General features: G+C 33.5%; 2 protein-coding genes across 2 annotated transcripts; both read left to right on the top strand.

Annotated features, from left to right (window-relative positions):
* The first annotated feature begins 961 nt into the window (after positions 1-961).
* LOC141672249 (nuclear pore complex protein NUP85) lies at positions 962-8677 on the top strand. The gene is made up of 18 exons (XM_074478805.1): positions 962-1396; positions 1966-2065; positions 2193-2303; positions 2432-2515; positions 2630-2701; positions 2853-2909; positions 5496-5615; positions 5686-5886; positions 6017-6127; positions 6228-6265; positions 6546-6702; positions 6895-6996; positions 7107-7163; positions 7291-7437; positions 7528-7598; positions 7715-7802; positions 8014-8070; positions 8269-8677. The coding sequence occupies exons 1-18, from the start codon at positions 1065-1067 to the stop codon at positions 8461-8463; spliced, it is 2100 nt and encodes a 699-aa protein (XP_074334906.1). The 5' UTR covers positions 962-1064; the 3' UTR covers positions 8464-8677.
* A 1525-nt stretch (positions 8678-10202) lies between these two features.
* LOC141670443 (uncharacterized) lies at positions 10203-11346 on the top strand. The gene is made up of 3 exons (XM_074476283.1): positions 10203-10303; positions 10409-10484; positions 10698-11346. Exons 1-3 carry the CDS (start codon positions 10253-10255, stop codon positions 11174-11176), a joined length of 606 nt encoding a protein of 201 aa, XP_074332384.1. The 5' UTR covers positions 10203-10252; the 3' UTR covers positions 11177-11346.
* Positions 11347-12988: the final 1642 nt, after the last annotated feature.

The raw sequence follows: 12988 nt of genomic DNA, 5'->3' as shown, positions 1-12988 counted from the left end.
GTCTAGGTTGATTTTATATCATTTAAATTTCATAATTAATCAATTAATACTGACATGAACCGTATAAAATGTCTCATGAATATAGAAGGTATAACGGTCATTTCACTAAATTAATTTTCTAGTGAATGAAAACTCCTATATCCAGGTTTGATTCCCTAAAACGACATTTTTTTTTCTAGAAATATTTTGGTCATTTTAAATTAAATAAATGTCTTATGAATTGTCGAGGGTACATCGCTCAAAAATTAGTATTTGATTTTTAATTTTATGTCTTAAATTAAATCTTTTGAAATTAACTCCGTTAATAATCCAATAACTATAGAGATTGATGGTACTTTTTTTTTGAAAAATACACATTTACAAACATAAAATTTACTTAAATTTGAAATATTAATACACATATATATGACACATATACATATATGTAAATAAAGATGTGATCTATTTATATTTCAGGTTTAGTACACTCACATATTATTTATATGATAAAAAACATAAGTAGCAATATGCTGTAGCGGTATAAACATCTATACGTGAATAAATAGACTTGAGTTCGATTCTCACAAGTAACATTATTTTAAATGAAAATTAAATACGGAAAAATATTTCATTTCACGAGAATAAAATATCTTAGTTATTTTTAAATTTTTATAGGTATATTGGGCTAGAAGAGATATCTATCCTAATATAGTTTTTTATTGTAATCACTTAAAAAATAAGTTTTAGACTTGTTTTGGTTTTGTTATATTATTTTAGATAATTTGGTACAAATATATATTGAAATCATGAAATTATACTATTTTATAACGTATATTAATATTTATTCCGTAAATATTTACATGTAAAAACAAATATTTTAATATTCGACAATTACCTTTCAGTGTAACATAAAAAGCCTAATATGCAAGTCATTTACGCTTTGACTTTTTAATTTTGAAATGTTACAATAAAAGCTTATTCAAGCTTAGTTCAAAAAAAAAAAAGCTTATTCAAGCTAAAACCTCTCCCAAACGGACCCTAAAACCCTCGAAACCCTAACAAATTTCCGGCGACTCTCCGGCGAAATGCCCGGCGTTGCAACAAATTCCGACGAACTCTCACTCATCCCTTACTCACAAAACAACTCGCACATAATCCCAATCCGCCACACTCTAAAACCCCCAATTTCACGCCTCTCAATTGCGTGGGCGCGTGGTAGCTCCCTGCGCGTCTCCGTTCTCCGGCAACCTGAGTCCGATGATGAGCCTGGAGGACAAGTAGTGGAAGTGAAGCTCGGTGTTGATGAAGCGGATATATATGACGCGCAGTGGAGGAGAATTGCTTATGGCTCTGTTACGCCTTTCGCTGTGCTTCAAAGTCGGAAAAACCCGATTTGGGATGCGTATAATGCTGACTTGTAATTGCCGAAACTTAATTTTTTGTTTATAGCTGTTACTTGAATTAATCGATTAAAATGCGAATGTGTGAATGTCATTTCTGTTAGACTAGATAATTGATTACGAATGCCTCTATTTCGTATAAAGGCTGACTTGTCGAGAATAGACGCGCTCAAGTGAGAACAATTATATCTAGAGACTCGTGAGGTGTTTGTTTTATAACAGAAAGCTTAGAACGCTGACTTGTCAGAAATTACGTTTATGTGTATAGACTCGTGTGAAAAAATATAGCTAGAGAACCGCGAGACCTATTGTTCTTTAAGATAACGGGAATGTAAATGTGAATGCCTATAAAACTGACTTGTAAACAGCTCTATGACTTGTTTTTCACATGTATGTATTAATGTTGCTTGAGTTTGTCAAAAGCGCTCAACGTCTCGCACACACATGTATGTGTTTAGGTCAGATTATGTTAAGATGAATGCCTGTAAGTAAGTCGACTGCTTGTTCTATACGTATCATGGATGTGTGTGTATGTATTGTTGTTACTTGAGTATGTTTATAAGTACATGTATGTAAATGTATTTAGGTCAGATGTAATTGAGTACAGCAAGGAGATAAACTCATTGCTTGGGAATTATAAAGTGCTGCCTGATCCGGCTATTGAAGATCCGAGAACAGTTGTACAGGTAAAAAAATGTTGTACAGGTAGTACCGAATACCGAAACAGGTCCTTTGCATTGGATTAGTTTCGGAATAATGTTGATAAGTATGTTTTCATTGTTAAACTATTGTTTCTCTGTGCATTTTACTTAGAGGGTTGACGAGCCAACATTCTCGAAAGCTGCTTGGGAACTGATGGAGATATTCTATGCTAATAAGCAATCTGATGGTTGGATACCTGAACGCCTTGTTGATTGGCTATCTGTAAGAATTTCAGCAATTTTTTGCTCTTTTTTTCCTTGTATAATGTAATCGACATTGTTTTACTTTGACATTTTCCTTTATCTCAGTCGTTATTGTTCTGCAATAATAGTGCTTTTTACTTATTACAGGATTACGACAAGCTTATCCACAGAGAGCAACCAACAATCTATTCCAGACTTGTAGATTTTCAAACTGAGCTAGTTAATTTACAGGTGTGAGACCTTTTGTAAAATCATTACTTACTAATGTGTGTGAATGTTGCTTTTTAGCTTTTCCAATGCTATTATAAAGTAAACTGATCAATGTATGCGCATGGAATTCTTCAGGCAGTTGAGAAGGATCCCAAGTATTGGGACGTACTATCGGCAGCATTGGCTGTCGGCTGGCTAGATATTGTGGTATGTGTTGTATGCAACTGATTTACTATTGTAGTTAACATCTCTCTATCCGAGTGTGAGATTGACTTTTTATGTGATATGTATATACAGTCAAACCCTATGATTTCGGAATTTTGGAACATGCATTGAACGCTCTGTGTTTTTTTTGCAGGTGAAATTGTTGCGTCTGCACAGTTCTTATCAACACAATCAGATAGCGAGTCGTGAGGTTAGTATGAAGTAGCGGTATAGTATGTGACAACTTTTACTTGTATCATCTTATATAGTTAAAGTTTCTTTGTTCTGTTCCTGAGTTGTCTATACAAAGATATTAGTCCTACTTCTGCAGAACGTCTACAAATTTTCACACTGTCTATCTGGAATTAGCTTGCAGATGTAACCTTATGACTACTTCAAGAGGTGTATGTCTTCCTAACCATCAACTGGACATATAAATTTATGAGTAAAAGATAATTATTGTATTTAGATATATGTATCTGCAGAAGGTAGAAAGAAATGGAAATGGTATTTTTTAAGAAAAAAAAAGAAAAAGAATGAAAATAAGTTTCTCAACAATGAGAAAGGAGAGGAAAGTCGTAACATTTTGAGGAGCCTGGTAGATTCTATTGAAGCACTAGCTCCCTATAGGCTTATACCCTGAAATATTTTAAACATCTTCTTTTTAATGCGTGTTTGTTGGTTAGGTTTGACTTCGTATTATAACTTATGACCTAACAAAAAATCCACTAATCCACCTTAGTCTGCAGACTGCACTTTAGTAGTATATACAGAAAAACTAGTGTTCTAGGCTGGTTGAACCATATTTAATATGACAGCAAGCCGAGTCTAGTCGACAACACTAGTCGATAAGTTTTAAATTAATAAATTATATATATATATATTACACCTTATTGTTGTATTTCTGGGATCAATGTTTTAAGTAAGTGTATAGAAGTGTAAAACAATAAAATTATAAATAATATAGGACAGAGTAGTACAAACAATATTAGTCAGTGTAAAATGTAGGACAGTGTATAAGCAAATTTAGTTTAATCCATTGCAGCTTTATTCCAAACAATTTAATGTTGTATATAAGTATGAAGGTTAAGTTATTATATTGGAAAACAATTAATAGTGAAAAGAAGAAGTAAAATATCTATAGAGTATATACATACGTATTAGATGTATCAATCCCTGTAGGTATGGCAACAAGTCGGGTTCGGGCCGAGTTTTGTAAAATCCAAGTACAAATATTTTCGGGTTTAAAATAAATCCAAATCCGCCGGGTTTTGGATCGAATTGGAATTTTTTTCGGGTATCTAAAATTAAAAAAACAATGTAGTCAGGTTAGTATCACTGGTACATATGCAGACAAAATTAGTTTCATTTATACAATAACTAAAATTAAAAATATTAAATTAATAAGAACTCAGACGTAACATATTGCACGGGTTGACATGGTGAGTGAAATATTAAATATATTAATAAAATAATATTTAATATTCCAAACACAATTTTTTTTCGTAAAGTATAAAAATATACATCTTAAATATATTAATGAAATTTGATATTAAGAAAGAGCGTTATAATTCACTTATCATTAACTATTAATCTATTACCTATCAAATAATAAAGTAAAAATCTATAAATTTTATGTCTTACATCTAAAATATTTTATATCATCAAATACGTAAACATTATATATTATTTATGTATCAGATTATTATCGGGTTTCGGATTTGGATCGGATTTTGTATAGGTTTTTGGATGGGGTATCTGTTCGGTACAATGGAAATCTAAATCCAAAATTTTGGGTTCGGTAAATCCGAAATGTCGGATTTCGGATCGGATTAGTTTGTCATCCCTTCATTCATGCGGCTGTAATGAAATTTGATATTAAGAAAGAGCGTTATAATTCACTTATCATTAACTATTAATCTATTACCTATCAAATAATAAAGTAAAAATCTATAAATTTTATGTCTTACATCTAAAATATTTTATATCATCAAATACGTAAACATTATATATTATTTATGTATCAGATTATTATCGGGTTTCGGATTTGGTTCGGATTTTGTATAGGTTTTTGGATGGGGTATCTGTTCGGTACAATGGAAATCTAAATCCAAAATTTTGGGTTCGGTAAATCCGAAATGTCGGATTTCGGATCGGATTAGTTTGTCATCCCTTCATTCATGCGGCTGTAATCTGCATAAAAGGGAAAAAAGAGTAGATTTGAGATGAAGCAGCAGTTAGAGTAATTAAGAATATGCAATCCTTCTTTTCTCCTGCATTCTAACAAGCACTGTATAAGAAGCGGATAAAATTTCTTAGTTTTTGTGTTCGATATTATTTCGTTACATTTTTTTCCTTTCCATCTGGCCCGGGTTTTACCTAGTTGCTGACCTGAAAATATCTAGTCGAGCGAGAAGCCACGGTTTTGGTGACAAGCCGACTGACTTTCCTCGCAAGCCAAGATGCTCAACCTTAGTGATAACCATGGGCTGAACTGAGTCTTTTCAGCAGGAATTATCTATTAGAATGAATATACATGTGAATTGGATACTTTAGAATAGAATATGTCGGAGTCTCCTTAAAAAAATATAAATGTGAATTCATACTTAGAATAGAAGTTTTCAGAGTCTCCTTTAAGACAGTGGTAGTGAAACATGCCATTTTTTGTTTCCATTGGTTTGCTGAATTAGCTGCATGTTGTAATTTTGTTTGGATGTTTGCACTGATCTTTTCATGTATGTTAACCAAAATATACAGTCATCTCACTTGTCTGGCATTTGGTTGGCTATTGAAACAGACAGAGAATGGATTGGTAGAGACTGTAGTTGTTCTTGTCTCTAAAATGCCCCGCCTGCGCCCTAATCTATCAGCAGGCAAATTAGGCGAATGCTATGAAACTAAGCCTGATTTTGTAAAGGTATGTTGGTTATTATTTTGTAAACCTGGTTCTTCACTCCTTCAACTTATCCCTCTGCTGTATTGACTAGGCGTGGGAGAAATGGCGAGGACAAATCACAAAGCTGGATTGCAGTTCCTTTTGGCTTCAATGCGAGCATCAGGATACAAGGGAGGGTCTGAAAAGAATGTTGCAGATTATGCTGGGTAATGCTAGTGTCCTGTCTGCTGCAACATTTCATTGGGTAGAGCTATTTATCGGACACTTCCTGTACATCAGACCATTCACTGTGGTCAGTTCCAATTATATTCCTTCTCCTGAATTTAGAACCAATGCTCTTGAGTTCAGTGGTACATAGATTTTCGTCTTTTGTCTCTCTGTTGATGACGTGTTAAATGATATAAATATCTTATTTACTACAGGGTATGGAAAGTATGTATAGTCTAGCTCAGAAATGCATGCAGTTGAAACCAGTATCCAGTCCCCATAAATTAATGGAACTACTTAATGGGATTCTTGGAGAAAATACCGAGGTTAGGAATATGGCTTGACATTAACATTACTAATGTACTATATTTAGTCTTTGCTTTGTATTAGTCTGAGAGTTTATTGTTTTTACAAATCATGATCCAGGTTGTTTTAGCTGAATGCTCAAGATCGTTTGGTTCGTGGTGAGCTGCTAGCTTAAGCATACTGTAAATATATTTTTCTTGGAGAAAGAAGCTTAAAAATGTAGCTTGTGCTCTATGTAAAAGAGTTCCTGTATTCTTGTTAATAATGTTCACAGATGTTTAATACATTGGAATCCTTGGTTCCATTTAAAAAACAAGTTGCGGGGTTGATAGTGGGCATCTCTGATGAATTCACCTGCTCCTGCGACAGAGTGAACAATACAAAAGAATTTCTCGGTCATGTGTCATTGATTGATGCAACTTTTGGTTATCTCTTTAGGATGATTACCCATGCCATTGAGCTGCTAACGGCTGGGAGCACACAAGCTGATATATTATTGCACGAAGAGCGTAATCATCTGGGAGGAATTTGTATAGAGGAGCTCCATCGACTTGTCTATGCTCAAGTTCTGTCTTCACATGCATTAACTTGGCAAGTAAGAGAAAATTAGATAAAGATCACTTCTCTTATCCATACTTTCTGACTGCCAGAAAAAAGATTGCTTACCCTATTTAATCCAGTCAGACTGTTATGGATCTTTCAAAATCTATCCAAAACTGGTCCAATCTTGTTCATGTGCAGCCAATTCCACTCCTATCTCCTTCATAACCAATTTATATTTTTACAGATTGCTCCGATATATTTGGCATCGTGCATGAAGCAAGGAATGGGCTTGTTAGAGATATTGTTGTACAAACAACCTGTAGGACATAACCAAATACTGCTCAAGGTTAGTGTTCACTTTTGAATTTTTATGAGAAAACTATCTTCTGCTGAAGCTGATGGTATTTTTCTGTTTGCTAGACTTTTTCTAATTATTAACTTTGACATCTTGAGCAGAATATTGAGATTTGCCGGATGTATGAACTCGACAATGTTGGTTCAAACGCGATGAAGGTAGTTTCACCCTTCTGATGTATGAGAGATATGTGGTTTTCAGGTTATGATATCCTTCCAGAACCTACAATTTAATAGAGACATGTCCTGACATATTGATTTGCCTTTGCTATATTGTTAACATAAGATTGCCGGAGTACATCACTGGAAGCATGGGAAGAAAGGTTCTGGAGTCTTCTGGCTTCAGCAAGCTCAAGATGAATTTCGTTTGAACAGAATTGCTCAGCAGCTGTTTGATTTTGTTGGGAAGTCGGTCTCTGATGAAAGTTTTAAGGTATTAGTGAATCGTGATTTAAATATATTATCCATCTCTAGTCTCAACTTCAGCTTGTTTTTAATTTCTTTTTCTTTCCTCTTCCTGCAGCAATGGGAAGGATTGATTGAATTATTGGGATCTCAATCTAAAGCTGCAGGTGGTCTCGACTTTCTACACAAGTATGTTTTTACTTCTCTCATGTTCTTAATTTGTTTGCAGAAAGGCTACAATTGGTCCATGTTTCTTTTGAAATTTATGTTTCACTTGATTCCAAAATTTATGTGTTGCTTCACAGGTATAGAGATTTTAAGAGATCCCTTCAGCAGGTTACTGATATGACAAGTATCGATGCTGCACAAAAAGCTTCTGAAGCTCTCATATTGGTATATTTTGCATGCTCAAGTTTATACCAGTTAATAGAAGCAAACAGCCAGTAGATATGTCCAATTTTACATTTTATAAAAACAACTCTCACTGGCAGTTAATTTTTTATTTGATTATTAATTTCATGGCTAAATAACATCAATGGTGAAAAGTACACATTTCTAGCATGTAATTTATACTTGTTGCGATCTCTCTTTCCAAATTTTGCAGCTTATGAAGAACCCATCAACGCCTCAACGGTTTTGGCTATCTCTTTTACATGACGCGGTGACCTCCCCTTATTCTCTCTTCCCCATACCACAATACCAGCTTTTTAGGAAACTACTGTTATCATTTTTTTTCTATAACATCAATTATTATTAGTTTTACTACTTTAATTCGAAATGAAGGTGTTGTGTCTACATCCAGAGAAAATGTACAGTACGATCCTTTGTTGACACTTTCTTCATGTGCTGTAATGTGTAGGTGCAGTTGCTTAACTGGAAGGAGCGAACTCTCTTGAATGTCCCTCAAACCAACTTGTTATTAAATAAACTGCAAGAGTTGTCAATGGCAAGGCTACGCCCCGATTTCATAGAAGCAGACTTGCCGCCTCAGGCCTTGAGCTCTGTTAGGCTGGCCCTTGCAACTAACCTTGGACGAGCCATCTTGGAGGAGTAATGAGGTTTATAGAACTCGAAAATTGTCACTATATGGTATATGCAGGTTGTTCTTGCTTTTTTTCCCCTAGTTTATCGTTGGCATATTTTAAATATGTTACTGTATTTCCCCTGTACCTTCTGAATCTCTGACTCGATTCATTGTTTATGTGTAGTAGCAGAATGTTGTTTGTGCCATAACCGTTTTATAGTCTCTTCCAGTTGCTGTAAGCATTTATCAGTGTTCATCTCGCTTTAGTATAGTTATACCTACATTGGAAGGACCCTAATTTTTTGGAAAAATGTGGACAAACACTTTTTTGGCTAGAGATTAAGGCTCTGTTGAACTGGTGATGCTGTCAGGAAAATTAGATGACTGTTTGGTATTTTTTTTAATTTATGCATATTTTGAGATATAATATATAAAAATAATATTTTTGAAAAGGTTTGATGGTGAAACTTATAACTAATTTTTGTAAAAACTGAAAATAGTTTTTTTCAAAAATATGGGGACAGTTTTGTTAATAATAGCTTTTAGACAAAAAACGGTTTTTCCAGACAGCAGTTTTTAGAATTTACCAAACACCGACAAATGTATGAGTTTCACAAAACAAATAAAATATAATTGTATGAAATCAAAAACTTCTTTAACCATTTAATTAATCCTTAATATTTACTAGAACATATTACTATATTACCTGTATAAATTTCTATTGTTTTTTTTATTCTTGACTGTATAAAATTTTGGTGTATTTTGTTTAGCTTTTAAAAAGGTCCATTAAATGTTATTCATTTTCGATTTAAAATTTTATGTTTTTTTTAATTTGATAAAATAGTGAATTTTGATAGATTCAGTAGTATTCTTTATATCTTGTTAAGTTTGGGTAAAAATTTATGAGATTTTAAAGCATTTGTCCAAAACTTTATCTAAATTAGCAAAATTCTGAGATATTCTACATTAACTCTGGTAGAATATCGAATTATAATTATGCCCAGGTCTATTTAACTATATTTAACGATGAGAAAAAAGTCCTGGTTTAAAATTTAAATGGTCATATGATGTAAAAAAGTTGTCATATTTTTGTAAACATAAAGAGTTTCTTGCAATTATAATTATGGCCACGTGACGTGATACGTATATTGTTTTAGATGATCCGAGGTGCCTTAAACCCATTTTTAATTTTCGATTTTAAGTTTGAACGGAGAAAATAACTAATAAGAAGTAAATATCTTCGAATAGATACGAAACATTTGGAAAAGATAACTTCCGAATATTTCAAAAAAATCATAAAAAGAAAGTTGATGTGTTTGAGTAGTGCTATATAACCCAAATTTATTCCCCAAATTTTGTACCAAATAGTGTGGCATCGTTGCGGTTTTTAATTCGGGGACGCATATGTATACAAACATTCGGGAATGCAAATGTATGCACGCGTGATCCATGTTATTATTAGGAAAATTACAAGTTAGAAGTTTGACACATCAGCATTTGGAAAAATTTTTGAGAAAAAATATTTGGAGTCTCTAGCATTTTCCATGTTAAAATTTTTGCGGAAAATATTTGGGATCTCTAACATTTTTCATTCTAAAAATATTCATACTACCAATAATTTAGAAACCTGTTTCCAGTAATACTCAAATAAAACATGGAAATTTCAAAAATGCCAATATGGTAAAAAATTATTTCCACGCATATACGAGATATATATAACACAATCAATCAGCCGAAAGATCGATAATAATTACTTCTAGTGCAAAAACCAAACCAATTATCTTCACTTTTTCGCAGTTTGTGGTGCAATTCAAGTTTTATGATGGATCCTCACGTTCATAATCACGTACAAAATCCATATGCAAACGCGGTAATTTTAGTGATTAATACTAATTTTCGTATAGGTCTTTTTATGTGTTTTCGTTGATTATTTGAACTGATGTGTTTATGTGATCCTTTTGTTGAGTTTTTGCAGGTTTGTATTTTGAAAGTGAATATCAAATGTGAACGGTGTAAGATGAAGTTGATGAGCGTGCTAAGTTCCATCAGTGGTATTAAAACTATTCTTTTGCTCGATTTTTTTTCGAGTTTCTTTGTTGAAAAGTATAAAATGTCCTTACTCTGGTATATTAAGATTGGTTTTTTTCAGAGTTTCTTTGTTGAAGAGTATAAAATGGCTTTACTCTGGCAACTTAAAATTTTAGAACGGGCGCTAATTTAACAAATGTAATGATATTAGGTAATTTTATGATGTTATGTTGCAGGGGTTTATTCGGTGAACGTGGATGCAGAGAGGGGACGAGCAGAAATCGAAGGACAGGTGGATCCGAACCTTCTCTTGCGAGAAGTATCAAGATCAGGGCAACACGCAGAGCTGGTTCGCGTCAAGCTACAACATCCAGCAGCAGGACAAAGATACTCATCTTTATCATCACCGTACAATCGAGATAACAACAATGACTACTATTATGGTAGATCTTTGAATGCAATACAAGATGGTTATGGAAGGAGGGCAGTTTTGAATGATGAACCGTACTATGATAACGGCGATGCAAGGTACTATAATAATTATAATAATAATAATAATATGTATTATCCGTCGCCAGAGGCGAGCAACTACATGAATTCAAGGTACAACATGAATGATTATGGCTACTCTTCTGGGGCAAGGTACTTGCCGTCATCAGTACCACAGGAGTATAGTCCTTATGCAGATGAAACTTTGAGCTGCACCATTTTGTGAAGCCTTTTTCGTCTGTGAACTACACGAGGACCTTATAGCTTTTCTTACATAACTTGCTTTCGTAGTTCTTATGATACTTTATACCACTACAAACTTGTATACTACTTCGTATTCTGGTTTGAAACAATGTAGTGGTTGTAATAGTACCCAATGACATACGCTTTTTAGGTCACTGGGATTAATACTGATAAACAATTTGTTTAGCTACGCTTATGGAGTTGTGTCATGCATGTGTGGTGATAAAAAATCAAGGTAATTTTGATAGTCACGGGTCATGATGACCGTGATGCTTTGTTAAGTTGTATGTGTATGATTTTTTCTATGCTAAGAATTGCTAATGAGCTATTGATCACAAGAAGGAATACATATTTTTCCAACCCTCCTTAGGCAGGCCTTGGTTTCAAACCTCCAAAATATCTAAACAAGCCTCCTCTTGGCTCCCTGGCGCGGTGTGGATCATAGAGTAACTGTATTATTACAGGTATGAAGATCCACAGTTTATTAGGCAAACTGAATCTCTTCTAAAGTAATCTTGGAGCATTCGAGATTACTTCAGGATTGATTAGGAACCGAGTACTTCAGGGTTTTACCTCAGTAGGTAAGTGTGGTGTAAGTGTGCTGGATTCACCCCAAGAGTTGATAATTTGCCTCCATATGTTTGTCTAAATTGTTAAAATCAGGTAAATGACTGTTTATAAGTTAGAATCCATCATAAATTTAACGTGGTAACTTTGTTTTGTGTCTGTAGTTCATTCATAAGGCACGAGGGCAATGGTAATCATATATCATGGTTATGTAGTATATGGTACCTGTAATCGCATTAGTAGAGCATGTATATGGTGTTAATCTACGATGTTTATGATGATAAGATTTTCCAGCAACAGAATGAAGAAAACAGATTAAAAGCATCCGAGATCATAGCATTGCTTATCAGACTTTCAACCAATATAGATTGTTCAGATATTTTAGGAGACTATCTCGCAGGTTTAGGTTTGTTAGGGTTTTGTGTAAATCATATTTTGACCGGATAAATATCTTTTCATCTTATCTCAAACAAACCATATCCTATAAATCAAGTTTGAATTATTCAAAACTTATCATTTATTTAGTTTATCTATTTCAAACAAACTAACAGATTAGTTTTTCAAGTTTCATTCAAATATTTTCAAACAAACTTATTTTCAAATATTATCTATCTTATACTTTGTTTGAAAATAAAATCTGTTAGAACTTGTCTATAAAATGCAACTCACTATTTTAGATTTTGTGACTAGTGCTTTCACGTCAATTTCTATTCATCTGAAACACCTTTTTGTTCATTATATCCGAGATACAAATTCAGTTGAACAAGATATAGTTTGAGTTGTAATCAATTTGTTTATACTTGTACTCGTGTATTCATATCAAGTTTGTGCCGGGTTGTGGCAAACTTGATTTCAAAGTATAGCAAGGCAGCTAGAAGGCTAAGGAATAGTAGTGAGTTAGGTAATAAGGTAACTTGGGAAAGGGTTTCTTTCGGGTGCTATTTTTGCAATCAAGGAAATACTATAAGTTCTTTATTAAAGTTGATATAATACATTCTCTATGCTAGTTGGCATAGGGACTTGGATGTAGGCCATAGACTAAGTGTAGGGGCCGAACCAAGTAAAAACTTCTGGTGTTTTTACTTTTTCAGTTTTCAGCATTCTGCATTTTTATTACTGTTATTTACATTCTGCAGTTAATTGAGACTGTCTCATTCCCTATCTCATTTGTAAAGGGGATGTCACATTTGCATAAGAGACTGTCCCATTTGCTTTGACAGTTAGAATT

The sequence above is a fragment of the Apium graveolens genome, chromosome 7, assembly GCF_009905375.1.
Source record: "Apium graveolens cultivar Ventura chromosome 7, ASM990537v1, whole genome shotgun sequence".
In the NCBI taxonomy this organism is placed as follows: Eukaryota; Viridiplantae; Streptophyta; class Magnoliopsida; order Apiales; family Apiaceae; genus Apium; species Apium graveolens.
The sequence above is the reverse complement of the archived record's forward strand: the minus strand, read 5'-3'. Positions and strand labels throughout refer to the sequence as shown.

Bases quoted from the DNA above. Each gene is read 5' to 3' on its own strand.
- LOC141670443 (XM_074476283.1), top strand. From the start codon at position 10,253: ATGATGGATCCTCACGTTCATAATCACGTACAAAATCCATATGCAAAC. The intron at 10,304-10,408 runs GTAATTTTAGTG...GAGTTTTTGCAG, and splicing joins AAAATCCATATGCAAACGCG to GTTTGTATTTTGAAAGTGAA. The intron at 10,485-10,697 runs GTATTAAAACTA...GTTATGTTGCAG, and splicing joins CGTGCTAAGTTCCATCAGTG to GGGTTTATTCGGTGAACGTG.
- LOC141672249 (XM_074478805.1), top strand. From the start codon at position 1,065: ATGCCCGGCGTTGCAACAAATTCCGACGAACTCTCACTCATCCCTTAC. The intron at 2,516-2,629 runs GTGTGAGACCTT...GGAATTCTTCAG, and splicing joins CTGAGCTAGTTAATTTACAG to GCAGTTGAGAAGGATCCCAA. The intron at 6,703-6,894 runs GTAAGAGAAAAT...ATATTTTTACAG, and splicing joins CACATGCATTAACTTGGCAA to ATTGCTCCGATATATTTGGC.